The sequence below is a fragment of the Choloepus didactylus genome, chromosome 10 (genome assembly GCF_015220235.1).
Source record: "Choloepus didactylus isolate mChoDid1 chromosome 10, mChoDid1.pri, whole genome shotgun sequence".
Classification (NCBI taxonomy): Eukaryota; Metazoa; Chordata; class Mammalia; order Pilosa; family Megalonychidae; genus Choloepus; species Choloepus didactylus.
This window is the reverse complement of record NC_051316.1, coordinates 97323291-97342587: the sequence shown is the minus strand read 5'-3', so window position 1 is coordinate 97342587 and position 19297 is coordinate 97323291. Positions and strand designations below refer to the sequence as shown.

Genomic DNA, 19297 nt, shown 5'->3' with positions numbered 1-19297 from the left:
CTCCAACATATCCACACATTGGGGAGACCACCTTCTCGGCCCCACCCTCCTCAAACATCGGGGCACCCGGATTCCCTTCCATCTCCGGGGCACACGCTCAACCCCTTCAGAACAGTGGGGTGGCAGCCAGGCTCTCCCCAATTCCCTGGAAATGTGCTCCACCCTCTTTGGGACCTGAGGTGGCAAAACTCTTTCAGAGCGTTGAGGCGGAAAGCCAGCCCTCGACCTCCAGGGCAAACTCACCCTTTCCATGCGCGTGGGCTGCTCCCCTCTCCCAGCCCGAGACCTCTTGACTCCAGACCTCAACCTCCATGGCTCTGTCTTGGAAGAAATTTTACCTTCAGTTTGTTCCTTGTCTGTCTCCTCCATTCCAGACTGGCAATGGCTCCGTCTATAAAGATCTCACAAAAATTCTGTTGACTTTGCATGAAGCACGCAGGGGTCAAAGCCATCAGACAATAGGACTTTCCACAAATCCTTTCTGCTTAACTCCTTTCCCAATCTTGGCTTGTACTGAAATGGTGGCTGGGTTCCATGTTTGGTTACATCCTCATGTTGGGCTGTAGCTTCTGGGATTCCACCCCTTGGAAGCCTGGAATTTTCCAAGCCATCAGCTTCTGGTTTCTTTGAACCCAAGAGTTCAGTTCTAAGTTTATCTCTCTCCACTCGCATTTTACTATAAGCTGCAAGGAGAAGCCAGGATACATCCTCCACACATATTTTGGAGATCTCCTCAGCTAGTATTCCAGGTTGTTGCTTTCAAATTCCTCCTTCCATCCGACACCAGGACTCAATTTTGCCAAATTCTGTGCCACTTTAAAACAAGGATCACCTTTCTTCCAGTTTACAACAACATATTCATCATTTCTGTTCAAGGCCTCATCAGAAGTATCTTTAGAGTCCAGATTTCCACAGTCTCTTTAAAGCAGTTTTGGCCTTTTCTATCAAGCGCCTCACAATTCTTCCAGAATCTTCCCCTTATCCATTTAAAAAGCCATTCCAACATGTTTGGTATCTGCAAACTCAGCAGCAAAAGCACCCCACTTCTCTGGTACCAAAATCTGTTCTAGTTTGCTAATGCTGCAGAATGCAAAACACCAGAGATGGATAGGCTTTTATAAAACGGGGTTTTATTTCACTACACAGTTACAGTCTTAAGGCCACAAAGCATCCAAGGTAACACCTCAGCAATCAGGTACCTTCACCAGAGGATGGCCAATGGCGTCCGCTAAACCTCCGCTAGCTGGGAAGGCAGCTGGCGTTTGCTCCAAAACTCTGGCCTCAAAACGGCTTTCTCCTAGAACGTTCCTCTCCAGCAAGCTTGCTCCTCTTCAAAACATAACTCCCAGCTGCACTCAGTCCCCCCCTCCACCGAGTCAGCTCATTTACATAGCTCCACTGATCAAGGCCCACACTGAATGGGCAGGGCCACGCCTCCATGGGAACATCTTATCAGAATCATTACGCACAGCTGGGTGGGGCACATTCCAAGAAAATCCAACCATCACCAAAATGTCTGTCCCACAAGACCACAAAGATAATGGCATTTGGGGGACACAATACATTCAAACCAGCACACTTTGTATTTATGATATTCAAAGTACTTTTATATCCAAGCTCTTAAAGGATGCTAATAAGCAGTTTTGCAGGAATGAAAGCAAAGATGGCTCCCCCAGCAACAGATGAAAGGATCAAAGTAAGCAGCTATAGGAGCATCTAAGCCCTGGGTTTCCAGGATGGGCCACAGAGAGTGAGGCCTGGAACTCACCTGGACTGGCCCAATGCTCTTGTTCCGGCCTCCAGGCATGCCATCTTCTCTGATTGCTGGAAGGAAATACAAGTCAAGATAGTCAGAAGCACACTCAAAGAACTCTAGGCATAAAAAAATAATTAACTTATTTGGCCAAAAGCACAAGGTAGTAATTGGTGAAACCAAGATTAAAACACAGTCTTTCTGGACCCAAAGTCCATATTATTTCCATTATTTCAGACTATCTCACTGGCAGCAGAAAGTTTTGGGCCCCCAAGGCACTGGGTACACACTATACACTATTATATGTTCAATATGTTCAACAAAGCTGGTAGTACTATTAACTAGTCCTACAGCTGTCAATATCCCACCAGGATGATGTAGTTAGGCTTTGGTGAATTCAAGGAGAGGGATAGAGAATACTTCCATTTAAAAATCAAGTCTTTTTTATTCTTCACCTAAGTTTGGGTCTAATTTATAGGACTAAGAGAGCAGGACTTTTTTTTGTTTGTTTTGAAGTCAATCAGAATTTGACTATTAATCAATACTATTACCATCACTTTTTATGGAGCACATAGTATAGGAGCACAGAGAAGGAATTTCTGATTGGTAATTACAGAAGGGTCACTGTGTCAGGCAAAGTTTTCTGGAAAAGATAAATTCTGAACTGAGTCTCAAAGGATGGGTAGGATTTAGTTAGGCAGGAAAAGGGTGTTCCAGGGTCAGTGAACAGTAAACAGAAAAGCTTCAAGTTGAAAGTAAGCATGGAGTGTTCTGGGAACTTCTTAATGGTTCAATCTGGCCGAAGCAAAGGGGGCAGGGTATATAGAAGAATAGCAAGTAATGTGGCTGGAGACGCCAGCTAGGGCCAGATCAGAGAGCCTTGAATGCCAGGCTAACAGATGAACTTTAGTTGAGGAACCTGAGGACAAGATGGAATGCGGGGAAAGGATATGGTGGGTTGGTATTTTTGAAAAATCTCTTTGATGGCCACTGTGGAGGGTGGCTTGAAGGGCTAATGTTAATAGCAAAAGAGGATAAGCTAATGGCATTATGTGACAATAAGCTTTGTTATAATATACCTGCCTCAAAAAAATTAACTTAGAGTCTAGAAAGTCCTTTGGGGCAGGGCTGGTTGTCTCAGAAATGAGGGCGCCAAGCATTATACTGAGTTCCTATGGTAACTGAAAGGCTGACAGTAGGTTTATTTTCCTTAGAATCATTCTTGATGACCTAAGATTATACACTTCAAAATTAGACAAGCTTAGATCCAAGTACTCTTTCTGCCTGGTTTGTGTAATTATGGACAAGTTTCCTCATCTCTCTGAACCTCAGTTTTGAAAATAAAATAAAAAAGTACCTATTTGTGGGCTATTGTGAGGACTATATAAAATAATACAACTAAAACACCAAGCATAGGTCTTGGCATATAAAATAGGTACTCAGTAATTAATATTTCCCTTTTCTCTGCCTCTTTTCTGTGAAATACAGGAGTTCTATTCCCAACTTTGTTAGAGCCTCAATATCTTCATCTGTGAAATGGAGGCAACATAAATCTGCTTTACAAGGCTGTTATGAACTTGGAGTGAGAAACATACACAGTTTATATTAGGGCTAGATGCATGCTGGTTGTTGTCTGGGAGCTCTCATTCAACCTAAATTCGAGTTCTAAAAATCCCTAAAATTCCTTTTCTGCTGTTCCAGGGTCAATGAGTTTCCAGATACTTCTATTTCCAATACTGACATCTCACATGCTTTTGCTTCAGCTCACAGGTACAGAAGAGATCTGTTACTGGCATATACAACACTGAATATATTTCAGCTAACATCTCACTCTGCCTAGCAGGTGAGGAAAGGAACTCAGTATGTTTTCCTTTTTTGTTCAAAGGGTCACATGTCTCAAAGATTTACATTTTGCCAATTTCTTGTTCTGAAATTTAAAAGCTCATGTTGTTCCTTAACTTCTCCTGGGGTAAGGAAACTCACATATGATGGACACCTATGTGTTAGGTACTATCTTGGGTAAAATAAACCCATGAAAAAAATATTATCATTCCCACTGAACAGATGAACCTAAAGCTCATAGAAATGAAATATTTTGCTTACAGTGACAGAAACTAAACAGCAGAATCAGGGTTGGAATCCAGGCTATCAGACCCTAAGACCAGCCTTCTTTCCACTACTAGTATTTTCCAAAGTGTATAAGCATCCCCCATTGGAGAAACATAAGATAACTTTAGGTGGTACATAAAGTCTTAATTATATATTTACTCTAATGTGCATTTAAAAATACTAGTTTTCCATTCACCAAGGTGATAAAAAACTCCCTTTGAAAATTAACTTGGATTTTTAAAAAAGTTGATTAAAGAAGAATATAAAGTAAACAATAGTAATGGTTTAGTCAAAGAAGATAAAATTTGTTAAGAATGCATGAAACTCCCTGAAGTGTGGGAAATAATATAATGTGTTATAATTCCTCTGTTAAAACAAAATTTTGAATCACATTTTAAAGCTTGTAAGGCACTCATGTATGTGTTTTTTCATTTGATCTTCACAACAACCTCCCATGTATTTCAGAGATAAGGAAACTGAAGCTCAGAGAGGTAAAGAGACTTGCTCAAGACTACTCAAGAAAGAACTAACAAAGCTGGAATTTCAATTTAGGTCTTCTAATTCTAAAGCTGTGCTTGTTCGTTGATGTTACACTGAGTTAAGAGCAAGATTTTAGCAGCGCTGAGAGTCTTTTTGGTAGTGGTCTTATTAAAAAGAACAAAGGACTTCTGGGTGAAGGCTCACAGGAATGGTTCTGTTGCATCTTCTGTCCAAGCCCAAGAGAGTGGTGCCATCCATCATTCTTCTATCTGCTCACAAGAAGCGCAAATACTTTTTCTGCTCTGAAACTTACATGCCTACCATTCCTTACTTGCCTGGGCCTGGGCAGCCAACGAAACCCAGAAACCAGAAAGGTGAGTGAGACACAAAGCTAACTACATCAAAGCCCTGCTCAAAATCCTGTGGTCTATGGGCTAAGTCTAAGCTCTTTAAGTTTGCCATTCAAGACCCTCTATGAGCTGGTTCCTGTGGGATTCCCCCCATCCTCATCTCTTGCCACAAATGCTATGCCCACCCACAGAAAACTATGTGTTAGTCCTTGGACATGCCATGCTATTTCATGCAGCTGTGCCTCTGCACATGATGTTGCTTCTACTGGGAAAGAAAGAAACTTTATAGTGGAGAAATCAGGCAAATGCCATCTTACCAAAGTGACATTACCTTAATCAAGTAATTCAAGTTAATATCACCAATGAAGGGCAAATCACACTTAACATGATGCAATGAGCAGGACACACACAATTTCTGTGGCATTCTTGCATAACCTGAATATAATCATGAAGAAACCAACAAACCCAAATTGAGGGATAGCCTACAAAATAAACTGTTCTCTTCAAGAAATGAAAATTTATGAAAGACAAAGAAAGACTGAGGAACCATTTCAGCTTAAAGGAGACTAAAGAGACATAAAAAACTAACTGATGCATGATCTGATCTGAGATCAGAAAAAATATTGCCATAAAGGACATTATTGGGATAATTGGTAAAATTTGAATAAGATCTCTTTATAAGATAATAGTATTAAGTCAATATTAAATTCCTGATTTTGCTAATAGTACTGTGGTTATATTAGTAAATGTTCTTGTTCTTAGAAAATAGATTTTGAAGTATTTAGAAGAAAATACACACAACACACAGAGAATGATAAAGTAAATATGGCAAAGTGGCAATCACCTCCTCCAAGAAGCTTTCCTTGATGTTTTTGTTTTAACTTTCGACTAGTTAATTAGCAAGTTATGAGACCATGAAGTTAAGGAAATCTTTTTTTTTTCATATAATTACTTAACTAGCATGAATGCCCTCATGAGGCTCAGTGTAAATTTTTTTCCCAATTCAGCTTTATTGAGATATATCCACATACCCTACAATCATCCACAGCGTACAATTAATTTCATCCACAGCGTACAATCAATTGTTCACAGTACTATCATATAGTTGCGAACTCATCATCATGTAAAAAGTTTTAACAATATCTGCCCTGTACCGCTTCCTATTACTCTACCCCCACCCCCACCCCATCACAGTTAATCTTTCTAAGCAGGATGCAGCTCAGACTTACTGGGTTATCTGATAAGGACAGAAAAAAGAGTAAGACTTGGTCATGGCCCTTGAGGGGCTCATGGTCTAATATTGGGAGAAAGACACAAGTAAATAGAGATACATAAGGTAATCAGTGCAATGGCAGAGGTCTGTTCAAAGGGCTGTGAAAGCACAGGAAAGCCATCTGTGGTGGTAGTGGGGTATCGATGGTGTCTTAGAGGATATTACAAATAAGATGAACCTTGAAAGAAAAGTTTTACATATAATTAGGTGAAGAAGAGGGGGCGGTGGGGTGGGATGTAGATCAGTCTGGGAAAATGAAATTACATGTGCAAAACCCCAGAAACACGACATAACATCAGGTTTTTTGACAACTGGGATGGAATGTGGAGTGTGAGTGGGCAGCAGCAGAGGGAGAAGGGAAGGGATGAAAGTGGCTGGTGTCAGGGGTCAGGTTAAAATCATGCTGAGGAGCTGAGAATTGTCCTGAGGACTCCAAGATGGGTGAGGAGTATGTGTGGGCAGCCCTGGGACAGCAGTAGGGATGGACAAGCAGGGCGCAGTCTCCCTCCCTACCCTCCTTAAATCTAACTCATTGCCTTGCTAATTAATTTCCTGACCAGCTAATTTCCAGGTCTGAAAAGATATTAAGGTCTATATCCAGAGATAGGGGATAACAGAAGGTTGGATCACAAAATGGCAAGAAAGCCTCAGCCACAAATGGCAGCTGCATTTTTTAAACAGTTAATTCTTTTAAGTTTAAATTTATAGAAGAGTTAAAAAAAATAGCACAGAATTCCCATATACTCTACACACCTTCCCCTTCTGTTAACATCTTTTTTAACCATAGACTAGTCATCAAAACTAAAAAACTAACTCTGGTATAATATTATTAACCAAAATACAGACTTTATTTGTATTTCCCCAATTGTTCCATAGACGTCCTTTTTCTGTTCCAGAATCTGACCCAGGATCCCACATTGCATTTAGTTGTCATGTCTCCACTTGCCCGCCAATCTGTGACAGTTTCTCAGTCTTTCCTTGTCTTTTGTGACCCTGACACTTTTGAAGGGTATTTTGTAGAATGTCAGTTATCTTGAAGAATGTCCCTCAGTTTGGTTTTATCTGATTGTTTTCTCATAATTAGATTCTGAGAATGAACTTATCTATTATCTGTGTATATGCATGCCCTTCTCAGTGTATCATAGCAGGGGATAAATGATGTTGGTATATTTTATTGGTGATGTTAACGTTTATTGCTTGGCTAATGTGGTATCTGCCAGATTTCTCTATTGTAAACTTACTATTTTTCCCTTGTAATTATTAAGTGTTTTGAGACTTTGCAAATATTCTGGTTCTGTTCAAACTTATGCCCACTTATTTTAGCATTCATTAGTGGACTTGCCTGCTGCAATTATTATTGTGGTGTTCTAATGGTGGCATTCTATTTCCCTCATTCCTTATTAACTGGAATTCTTTTATAAGGAAGAACTGTCACTTATCTGTTTATTTTGTATTCAGTTTTTATATCAGTATGAACTCAAGAATATTTATTTTATTCTTTAGGTTATAATCTAATACTACAGTTATTTTTTCAGTTTGCTCCAACTTTGGCCATTGGAACCCTTTCAGATTGGCTTCTGTGCACTTTTGGTAGGCTCACCCTACCCAACCCCCCCTTTTCAACGACTTCTAACTTTCTAGCACTATAACATACTCAAGGATCATCTTATATTTTCCCTGCCCCAGCCCTGGAATCAACAAGCTCTCTAAAGAGTCCTGGTTTCTTTTATTAATATTTAGAAACCAAGATCTGGGCACTAAGTATATTCATTGCTTCTGGGGTGTCACTCCTTCTAGCCCCTCTCAGTGGCGAGCTAGAAAATCTATGTATTTAACTAACCCATATGTATACACACACAACTATACTTTTCTGTATCTATATATTAATCTAATCTAATCTACCTGCCTATCATCTATCTAAACATGAGTCTATACTGATACTTTTGATTCCAATCTAAAACCAGACTGTTCATTCTAGCCTTCCCCTTGCCTGATTTATAATTTCTTTCTCTGACAGTGAGAAATCTGACTCTTAAGACTAGTATACAAATAACCTATAATCCCTAACCCATAATCCTAAGAGAAAACTATGTTCGTATATAGCTCTTTTGTCTTTAGCCTTACAGTATAAAGTCAAAACACTGTTTTTCCAAAGTCAGCTTCTTTCTTCCCCATCCCCTTCAGTGTGATTATGTGATATGTTTGTAACACTGGTTAGAGTCATTTGTTATAATCTACATCCCATCCTCCTCCCCTCCCCCCATTCTGGTTGATTTAAAAAAAAATACAGTAAAATTCATTTTATTTTGTGGTGTAAAGTTCTATGGGTGTTGAAAAATGCATAAAATTGTGTGTCTGCCTCTGAAGTTTCATACAGATTAGTTCGTTTCCTCACCCCCAAAACTTCCCTCTGGCAGCTACAATTTTAATTCTGTTTTCTCAGCACCAACCAGGAGGTGGCAGGGTTTCTCTGAGAGAAGCAGACTTCACTAGCAACTGAGCCAGCCTGCTCCGCATGCAAATAGTTTAGGAGGCACATCCCCTCCCTCGTATCCCATGAGTCATTTTCTCCTGGCTATGGTTAGAGAGGTTACAAGGTTAAGTTTCTTCTTCCCTAAAATAGGCAAGTTTGGCTGGAGGACTCAGAATCCAATTGAATAAGCAGGATGATTCATCAGAGAGAACACTAAAGAAGCCAACCCATAAAAAACAGTGAGGACAAGAAAGGGAGAAGAGAAAACTGGAGGCCAAAACCAAATCACAGTGAGGGTAAGTAGATGACCACAAACTCTCTTCAAAACAGTACTTGTTTGGTACTGGAGCTGGGAAGGATTTCTGTAAAAGGAAACTAATAGTGGGGAAGGGAAAGGACTTCTAGGTAGAGGAAAGAACCTGAGCAAAGGCAGGAAGGACAGTGCAAGGCATACTTGAGGCATGAATTAATTAGGGTCTAGGCAGAAGATGTGTTTAGAAATATAGGCAGGGAACAGACTGGCAACACTTCAAATGCCTTACTATGGCGTTTGTTTATTATCCTATAGACACATGACATTCCAACATGCAAAAAGCCATGCCTTTTGGTAGACATTTGAAACAGTACATTGTCCAGGCACAAGCACAGATTGATAACAAATTATAATTTAATAATAATTAACTGTCAAAATAACCACCACTTTACCTCCCTAAGCCGCATCTGTAAACTGGGGATAATAGTTAATAATAGGGTGGTTGTACATATTCAATGGGATAATGCATGGAAACAACATGAGCATTTCTGGTACATGTAAGTGTTTAATAAATATTTATATTATAAATAAACTGTAAATCACCTAAATTTATCTAAATGCCCTTCCACATCTCCCTTACCTTTCTTCAAAATGGGCAAGTTTTCAAAAGTTCCTTCTTATCCCACTAAAGATCCACACAAAACCAGTCTGTAGTACATTTGGATGTTTGCATTCATTAATGCTACAAAAGCAGTTTGAATAGTTCACAAAATCTGACTAATTCCCACTCCCACCCCTGCACACTATTACTATGAACCCCTAAATACCTTGCTGGGTATTTTATATATGTTATCATATTTAATTCTCTAGAGAACTCTGAAATAATTATTATTATACCCATTTAATGGTAAGATAATTGAGTATCATGGACATAAAGCAAACTGCCAAAGATCAAAGAGCTAGTTTGTCTGCCTCCAGAGCCTTTATTCTTTCTACTGAACTACACTGCCTACTCCCCACCTCCATGGGTATGCCCCTATGGTTCTGCCATTGGCCTTCCTCTCTTCTGTATCTAAGCTCTCTTCTGCAGTGATTTTTACCCACTGACAAAATCTTAACTATTTTATGTTAACAGCTCCACAAACCCCTATTTGAAGTCAGGACTTTTCATTTCAGTTCCAATCCTATATATCCAATTTCCTTGTAGGAAGTCTCTGTTCCCCTGAAGTACCTAAAAAACTCAGCATTGCAACAAGCAACATTTTGTCCTACCCTGCTTTTCAACTTGACTTTTTTCCTAGTAGGACCATTACTATTAATCCAAAACCTCACTTTCAACTTCTGGTCCTGTCCCACACTCAATATGCCACCAACTCTTATCAAGCAAGTTTCCTCTGTAACATTTCCCCTACTTGTGCCATTCTTTCCCCTCCCCTCCTTCAAGGACTTCACAAATCTTCCTTCTCAACTCTTCTAAGAACTTTCTAGGTGGCAGGTAAATCCTTCAAAGCTATTCTCCAGATTAAACCTCTTAGATTATCAATTTATTCATGTCATCTTAGGCTAATGGCTTTCAGAAAGCTTACCAATAAATCCCAAACTCCTCACCAACCTGGATACAGATTTCTAGACATGCTTAGACTCTAAGTACTCCATAGTTCTAGCAAATAAAATGATTCCACACTGCCTCCTGACTTTCCTTCCCAAATTCATACTTTCTGTTGTCATCATCCCTTGAAAGAAGAACAAGTAGAGAATAATCCCAGTTAGGACTGATTGTTAACTGTGGTCTTTCCACATGGGACCTGTACATTCATTGTCACAGAATCCTTAATAACTCACCAGTCTTTCTCTCCACCTAGGCTGGGAGATCCCTGTGGGCAGGGACTGTGTCAGATTCATTTTTCGGTTGTTAGTACCCAGTATAAGTCCCAGCATATAGTGCAGGCTTAGGGAATGAATGGATCTGAGGCTTAATAGCTGACACTAAAGGTAAAGAGATGAGTGAATGGTAGGCAGTGAGGGCCATGAGCACCACTCACCCTTCCGGTTCATGCCCATCTGGAGGCATTTGAGCAGACGGCAGTACTGGCACCTGTTCCTCTGCTTCCGAGACATGACACAGTTCTTGTCACGACTGCATCGATATACCCGCTTGTTGCAAATGCTCCGCTTGAAAAACCCTTTGCAGCCCTCACAGGAGATGATCCCATAGTGCAAGCCTGTGGCACGGTCCCCACAAATGAGACAGGTTCGTTGTTCAGCCCGATCATCTGGAACAGAAACTGAACATTTCAAGTTCAAGTTAGAACACAGTGGAAATAATGGCTTTAAGCCTGTAGTTCTAAAACAAGCAACCCAATCTGAGTAGATCAAGAACACCACCCTCTCCAGGCTAACTGACAAATTTGAGGCATCTCTGGAGCCTTTGTCCCAAGAACAGAACCCTGCCTCTTCCTCACTGACTTGCTATACCTCCCTCCCTCCTACCCTGCCCCAATACCACAAATAGCACAAACAAAGCCTATTTCAAAAGAGAACGCATGGTCCTCCTCCTGTCTAAATCAGAAACCTTGGAAATATCTTTGACATCTCTCTTTTTCTCCCCCTACCTTCCTCATCCACAGCCCATCAATTCTATCATGAAGGAAGATGACAGGATTATTGACAATGTAAGCACTCAGCATACGGTAACACCCAATAAATGATAGTTTTAATTGTTAACAAGTGAAGAAGTTTTAACCATCCCCAGCTAAGTAAGCCAGCCAGTCATCTAATAGATATTTATTGAGCAACTCTTCTATTCCAGGCACTATTGTGAGGCATGGAAAGAGCAGTGAGCCAGAGTCCCTGGTGAAGCTTATATTTTAGCAGAATATCTACTCTGTGTGCAGGCCCTGTGCAAGGTGCTCAGTATTCAGAAATAAATCAGGCATGATCCTCATAGTCAAGGAACTCACTAAGAACAACCAAATTAATCAAAGAGGAAATTCAGGCTAGAATATAGCTCTCCACTTCTTCCCTGAAATTTCACTTATTCAGGACTGTGAGGAACCAGGGCCTGGGGCCACACCCCCTCCTCCACTACTGAGATACAGCTCCCTACATGACCAGACAACTGGCCCCACCCACCCCAGGGGGAAAGCATTAAAACTTCCCTCCCCTAATCACCATTAGTAACCAAATCTCAGGAGATCTTCTTGTTACCAAAATCTCGCAAGATCCTGTTGTAACCAAATCTCGTGAGAAACTCCGTTGTCACAAACCTTTATAAGCATCCCTCCCTGGCACTCCTCTCTCTCTCTCGGCAGAATGGCAGAATGTTGACTTTACTCTCCCAACCTGCCGCCATGAGGAAAAATAGTCTCCTGTTTCGTAAGTCCCTAATTAAACTCCTGGGTAACTCCGTGCCAGGTGTATTCTTTGGTCTTGGGGCTAATCTGGGTTGGAATTCTGGTTTGCCAGCTGGGAGACCAAAAAACCTCTGGCTATAACAGGCACGAAGAGTACTAGGAAAGGGGACAGACCAGAGGGAATAGTGGGATGGCCTGAAACATCCATGTGAGACGGGTGGCAGCCCTCCTGGATGAGTAAGGACCGCCAAGGGAGTATGGTGACACCCAGAACTCCCTGGCTGGATTGCTGGTTCTCTTGCAACAGGCTGCAGGACGGTTAGGATTTCATAAGAAAAGGGAGAGCCATCAGGCTGTTCCATGGCCTCTATTAGGAGTTGTGCGCTTGGCCACAGAAGAGGCTCTGGCAGTCAAAGCTGAGGTTCACTGCCAAGAAGGGGAACTTAAGTTAGAAAGAGACGTGTATAGGCCAAGCAGATTTGAAGGATGCATTAAATGAGTCTGCACTGCATAGTTAAAAAAGTTTAGACATTAGCATGCTGGTATGCTAGAGTGAGAGGGCTCAAGCTGCCCGAAGGGAGGCAGTTTATCATGAATTTTCCTGACTAGGATCCCAAACTGTGGGACCCTGTTGATTTTTCTTCAGGTGAAGAACCAGACTAGGAACCTGAAACTGAGGAAAGTAAGCATGTTCATCCTCTGGTCCAACAAAAGATAAAAACAGAGCAAATACAACATATCCTGATCTCCAGGCAGTGGGGGATGGTGCTGCCTTTGCTACTGCCCTAGCAGCACCTCCTGATCAAAAGGTGCTGGTTACAATGTGGGATTACACTGCTATTGAGTTATGGGAAATTGGGAATCAATACAGACAAAAACCTAAAGAAATTTTAACAAATTGGCTGCTGCACCTGTGGGACACTGGTGCAGAGGGAATACTGCTTTTAGGACATGAAATAAGCAGACTGGCCTCTATTACCATTCACCCTTCCTTCTGCCAACGTATATGTTCCTTAGCCACCAAACCTGAGTCCAGCTTACTATTAAACTGGTTAGTGACTCAGTGTAAAGAAACTTGGTCCAATGTGGGGGACCCCCCAGGTCTCCCCCCACTGGAGCATGCTTAACGAATTACAAGGTATATTAAGGGGGCTAGGAATGAAACTTGCAGTTTATGCTGCTAACTTTGTGGGACCAAATAACGAAACTTTCACCAGGGCATAAAAAACGCAATCTTACAAAGTGCCCTGAATCAATGGTATGGGACACTAGTGCCCATTCTAAGCACATAGGTGGGGCAACCCATCTCCAGAGCTGCCCAAGTAGTAGCAGATCTAGGAGAATCTGAATGCCTACAGCAAAAAGGGGCTGCAGTCAGGGCTATGGGCCATGCCCCCAAAAGACGTGATGGTCCAAACCATGTGTTGTGCAGACAGATGTGTGTTAACCTAATAGTCACTGGCTCTAAAACTGAAGATACTGATAGCTAGCCAAACCCTCTACTAGTAAGATTATGGAGTAAATTACCAAAAGGGCAGAGAGACATCAAATTTAGAACCAGATCACTGGAAGGAGAAACAATCTCTGGCTGACAAACTTGGCCCTTACAGTATAAAGAGTCCCCCACTCTCTCTGCCAAGGAGGCATGGCAAGCACCTTTTCCCCTTGCACAGGGGACAGGTCAAGATACCCAAATAAAAGCTATATATGGGGACACTGGGGATCGGAGGCTGCACATTGAGTTAACTATTTTTCTGGTTCCCCACTAATGAACATAAAGTTTCAGCACTAGTGAATACTGGAGCAAAATGCACCCCAGTATACAGAAAATGGCCACAGTCCAGAGGGCTTACGCTAGCCATTGCCAGATATAAAGGCCAAACTGTTAGGGCAACACAGCAATTACTAATGCAGATTGGCCAGCTAACACCTCAAAAGTACAGGTGTACATATATCCTATTCCACTATATTAGGAATTGATATTTTGCAGGACATCATTGTGCAAACTACTGTAGGTCAACTCTGTCTCCAGCGTTGAGTGGTCAAAACTGTCCAAAGAGGACATGCTAAGTGGTCACCGGTAAAGGTACCCTCCCTCAGATGCACAGTAGCAGTGCGTCAATATAAGTTGCTAAGAAAACATCAAGAAATTACTGCTACCATCAAGGAATTAGGGAGAGCGGGTATTATAATCCCCACTCACACCCCATTTAATAGTCCAGTCTAGCCAATAAGAAAAACTGATGGGACCTGGCAAATGACTACTGATATAGAGAGCTAACAAAGTAACTCTTTTGTTTGCAGCCGTACCAAATATAACTACTTTGATATAGGACATACGTACACAATTAGGCCAGTTTCATTTTGCATTAGAACTTGCTAACACTTTTTTTAGTATCTCCTTAGACCCCTCCAGCCAGCCTGCATTCGCCTTTGCATGGGAAAGACAACAATGGACATTTGCTGTGCTACTATAAGGATATCTTCATGGTCCCACTAATTGCCATGGTTTGGTAGCTCAAGATTTAAAAATGTGGAAACCTCCAGCAGAGATCACTTTCTGTCATTAGACTGATGATGTTATGTTGATAACCAGAGCCTGCCTGGTACACCGATGGATCAGCACACGGGCAGCCCACCACCTGGATGGCAGTAGCTGTGATGGACACTAAATGGTGGGAAACTGGGACTATGCAAAGCAACCAATGGGCTGAATTAAGGGCTGTATGGATGGTCATTGTTGATGAACCAGGAGATGCACTAACTATTTGAACTGACTCTTTACCCGGCAATATTGAAGCAGATGCTTTAGTAATAAGTTCGTAACCTGGAGCCAACATCGCATGAGGCTGCTGAATGGCTACAGAGGAAAGAAGGACACTGAGGAAACCAAACTCTGTGGAGGCTGGTATAGCAATTCCAGTTGCCCATCCGGAGGCAACAGCTGAATGACACTGTGGAGGCCTGCCCCTCCTGCTCACTGCGACGACCAAGGATGCTTCCTCACCAACTAGGTCACATCAGCTGCAAGCACATCCCAATCACCAGATGGCAAATAGAATAAACTGGGCACCTTCTGAGGGTACAAAATATGCCTTTACAGCTGGAGACAGAGCTACTGGGCTGTTACTGGCCTTCTCAGTAGGAAACGCCAACCAGAGGGCTGCGATACGTAGCCTAGAGAAATTAAGTGTTTTCTTTGGGGTCCCCACACATGTGGACAGTGATAGAAGGACCCCTTTACTGGACAATTAACCCAAGCCTGGGCTACTGAACGTGACATTCTTATGGACATTTCATTTGCCATACAACCCCAAAGCAGTGGGGTTCACTGAAAGAATTAATAGGCTTTCAAAACAGCAGCTAAAAGACGACAGACAATCCCTGCAGCAGTGGACCCGTTGGTTATATCCAGCCCTCACCAGCCTCACTTCACGACCTTGAGCACCGCTCCCACTCCTGTTGAGTTGGTAAATGCGGGACCCATGCAAGCACTGCAAATTCAGGTAAAAGGACTGGCAACGTTACAACTACGAGGTAACGAAAATAGTTTGCTCTTGCCTGCGCCGCAAGTATTAGAAATTGGGGAAAATAAGGTCAACTGACCATAGTCCTGGCCAATGCAGCCACGCTGGTTGGGAATCCTAAGCCCATACTGTATTGGGGTTACCTAAGATTTAATATATACATATAAATAACCAACCAAGGAACCCCCATACCTCAAGGTACTGTATGTATGACTTTGTGGACACTTACCATGCCTAAGATAACTAGATTTAACTCGAGAAGATTCCCTGCAATTGCAGGGGGGAAGAGTGTGATATCTAAAACCCATTTATAGCACCCCTTCCCCAGGAACTCTTCTGTCCACTAATGGAAACCTAGCTTGTATATCAACAAGAATTAGCCCTTTTTATTCCCCAGAAACATCTTTCTTTTCACTCATAGCACCCTAAGGGCCTCAGAGGTAATTCACTCCTGCAATTGAACCCAATGTTGGGTTTGCATGGACTTGCCACCTTTAAGTGCTACCGGCCTTTCTTGGACTGTAATCACTACGAATTGGACTGCATGGAATACCCTGTTGGCCTGGAAGAATTCAACTCATCAGAAAATAAGCACAGATGCTATCAAATGTCAGAAGCATCTCTTTGTGGGGTTATTTCTGTATGGTGTGGGGGACCCCTAGTGTTCTGTCTCTTATCCTGCAATGTCTGTCCTATGGTCCAGGCAGCCTGCTGCATGGGGGCAGACTGTGACAAAACAGGGCCCGGGGCCCCGCCCTCTCCTCCATTACTGAGATACGTGCAGCTGCCTACATGACCAGGCAACAGGTCCCACCCCCACCCCCCAAGGGGGAAAGCATTAAAACTTCCCTTCCCTAATCACTGTTAGAACCAAATCTTGGGAGACTTTGTTGTAACCAAATCTCGTGAGAAACCCTGTTGTCATAAACCTTTAAACCTTTATAAGCAGCCTCCCTTAGCACTCTTCTCCTTTTGGGAAGTCCCTAATTAAACTCATGGGTAACATCATGCCAGGCGTTTTCTTTGGTCTTGGGGCTAAACTGGGTTGGAACAAGGACCAAGCAACTACCAAAGAACAGGCATGCAATAGTAAAGCACCCTAGTGAGCTGTGACATATTAGAGAGATCCCAATTTGTATCCCAGCTCTGCTGGGTAAACTTGGGCAAATTACTTCACCTCTCTGAGTCTAGATTCTCTCATTTGTAAAACAAGGATTTTAATGGTACCTTTATCTCATGAATAAAGTACTCAGCATAGTGCTTAGACTTCAGTAGACATTTAAAAGTGTTAGCTATTATTTTCATCATCATTAATATTATCCTAACAGGCCCACGCTTAATGTGATAATGACATTCCTGAGGAGAAAAGCATTTGGAGGCAGTATGAAAGCAAGGGCATGGTGGGAGAGATGCAGAGAAGGAAGGAATTTAGTATTTATGGATCCTTTATTATATGCCAACTTTGAGATAAGTCTTATGATCCCCATTGTAGTAGGCTGAATAATGGCCATTCAAAGATATTAGGTCCTAATCCCTGCAACCTGTAAATGAAATCTAATAAGGAAAAAAGATCTTTACAGATGTGATTAAGATAAGAATCTTGAGATGGGGAGATTATCTAGGTGGGCCCTAAATTTAATCACAAGTGTTCCTTTGAAAAGCAGAGGGTGATTTGATACAAACAGAAGGAAACACATACACATACTTACAGAGAAGGCAATGTGAAACAAGCAGAGATTGGCCACAAGCCAAGGAATGCCAGCAGCCATGAGAAACTAGAAGAAGCAAGGAACAAATTCTCCCTTAGAACTTCCAGAGGGAGAGTGGCCCTGCCGACACTTTGACTTGAGCCCAGTGATACTGATTTTGGACTTCCGGCCTCTGGAGTAAGTGAATAAATTTCTGTTGTTTTAAGCTATCCAGTTTTTTGTGATTTGTTATGGTAGCTACAGGAAACTAACACATTAGTTTTTCATGGGAAAATGGATATATTAAGACTTTTATCCAAAGTCACACAGCAAACAGCACGAATGCAGAGAAAAAGAGATACATGAGACCACAAAGCTGGGGAAAAAGAGAAAGGGGAAAGAGGAATTGCCTAGGTTCTTGAGGACTTTGCAGTTCCTAGTTGCTGACCTTTCTGAGGCTTGGATGTGCTTCCTAACTGTGGACCAATTAACAAGCTGTGACAAACAGACATTTCCGTGTTCTTATAATTCATTCCTCTCCTTTTTTTTTTTTTTTTTTTTTGGTTGTTGTTTAAGCTAACTTTAAAGAGTTTCTGCTATTGCAACTAAAAGAAACTCTCCTTAGATGCCATATAAAAATGGTGATAGTGGTGTAATTAGCATTTCTTGTCTTTTCCTTTTGAAAACACAAAGGAAGCTAAAGCTAAACATTATAGCAAAGTTACACTAACAAATTTAAAAAACTAAACCAGGAAAAACCAAACAGGCAAAATGAATGGCTTAAGAGCACTCATTTTGTTTGGGATGGGATTTCCTAGAGTGCTGTGCTTGGGCTGCTTAAAGGTCTTGGTAATAGAGCATGAAACACTGTCAGGAAGTTATGATAGGCTATAGAAGAATATAAACCAGAGTCCTACTAAAATAAATTTTAAAAATAGTTACAATTAACTAATCTCTACAAGGATCACACCATCCTCTCTTCACTGATATGATTTCACTAAACACCTGCCACAACTAGGCATTGTGCTTTGCTTGCACTGACTCATGTAATTCTCATAACCTGTGTAGATGGGTACACTTGTTATCACCATCTTATGAATGAGAAAATGGAGGCTCAACAAAAATTAAGCAACTTGTTCATGGTAGGAAGTGGCTGACCCTGATCTGCCAATATCAGAACTGGAGTTCTGAAATTTCTTCATAAAGCATTCATATGACATTCTGTGCAGCATCTGGATTCAAGCAAGGGACCCACTGAATAGCCATCAAATACAGACCTGCAAAAATCTCCTCATGTCTTGTAACACTGCTTCTTGTGCTTTTCATCATAGTTTAAAAGGGCCACATTGAGAAAAAAGATGAGAGGGGAATATTTCTCCACTGATGGGCACATTGACACTAGATTCCCTCTAAGCCCCAAGACTGCTTCCCTGTTTGGCCACAGTTATTCTTATTACCATGCTCTGTTTCCATAAACAGCACTGGTCTATGCCACAGACCAGGAACTAATTCAAAAGGGAGCTTCTCAAAGACACAACAGAAAGGTCCTACTGAGATCAGTCTCGTAGCCCTTGAAAGAAGAATTCAGCAAACTTCTCTCACAGCATGTGGGAAAAAATCATAATAACAGGAACAGCAAGTGCTAAGTGAGCACTTACACGCCAGGCTCTGTGACAAGAATTTAGCATATATAATTGTGCTGAATCATCACAACAAACTTAAACGAAGTACCCTCATTTTACAGAAGAGGAAATTGAGGCTCATGAGATATCACTCCCAATAGTCACCCAGCTAGTCAGTGAGGGAGCTAGGGCTAGAACCGCAAAGTCTGTGTTCCTAACCATTACATTCTGTGGCTACAGCAAGGAAAACCTACCTACTCTCTATGCAGGTATATCAGGCCTTTCCCCACTTAAAACAAACAAACAATCTAAAAAAGCCAAAGGTCTCCTTTTGCAAATTAACAAGTTGAAGAAAAATACCCTCTGTGGTGCCCTGCCAGATGTCAGATGTAGATTTCTGCACCTCCTTTTCTTGT

General features: G+C 41.7%; 1 protein-coding gene across 7 annotated transcripts in view; it reads right to left on the bottom strand.

Moving 5' to 3' along the window:
• Positions 1-19297, bottom strand: part of NR6A1 (nuclear receptor subfamily 6 group A member 1) — a 280389-nt gene that overhangs the window by 23556 nt on the left and 237536 nt on the right. For 6 of the 7 annotated variants that reach the window (XM_037850708.1, XM_037850709.1, XM_037850705.1 and 3 more), the window contains 2 exons: positions 10734-10976; positions 1769-1824 (listed from right to left, as the gene is read on the bottom strand). In XM_037850708.1, coding sequence (XP_037706636.1) covers positions 1769-1824; positions 10734-10976 — 299 coding nt within the window. The remainder of the gene's footprint in view (positions 1-1768; positions 1825-10733; positions 10977-19297) is intronic. The other variant, XM_037850711.1, reaches the window with a different exon arrangement.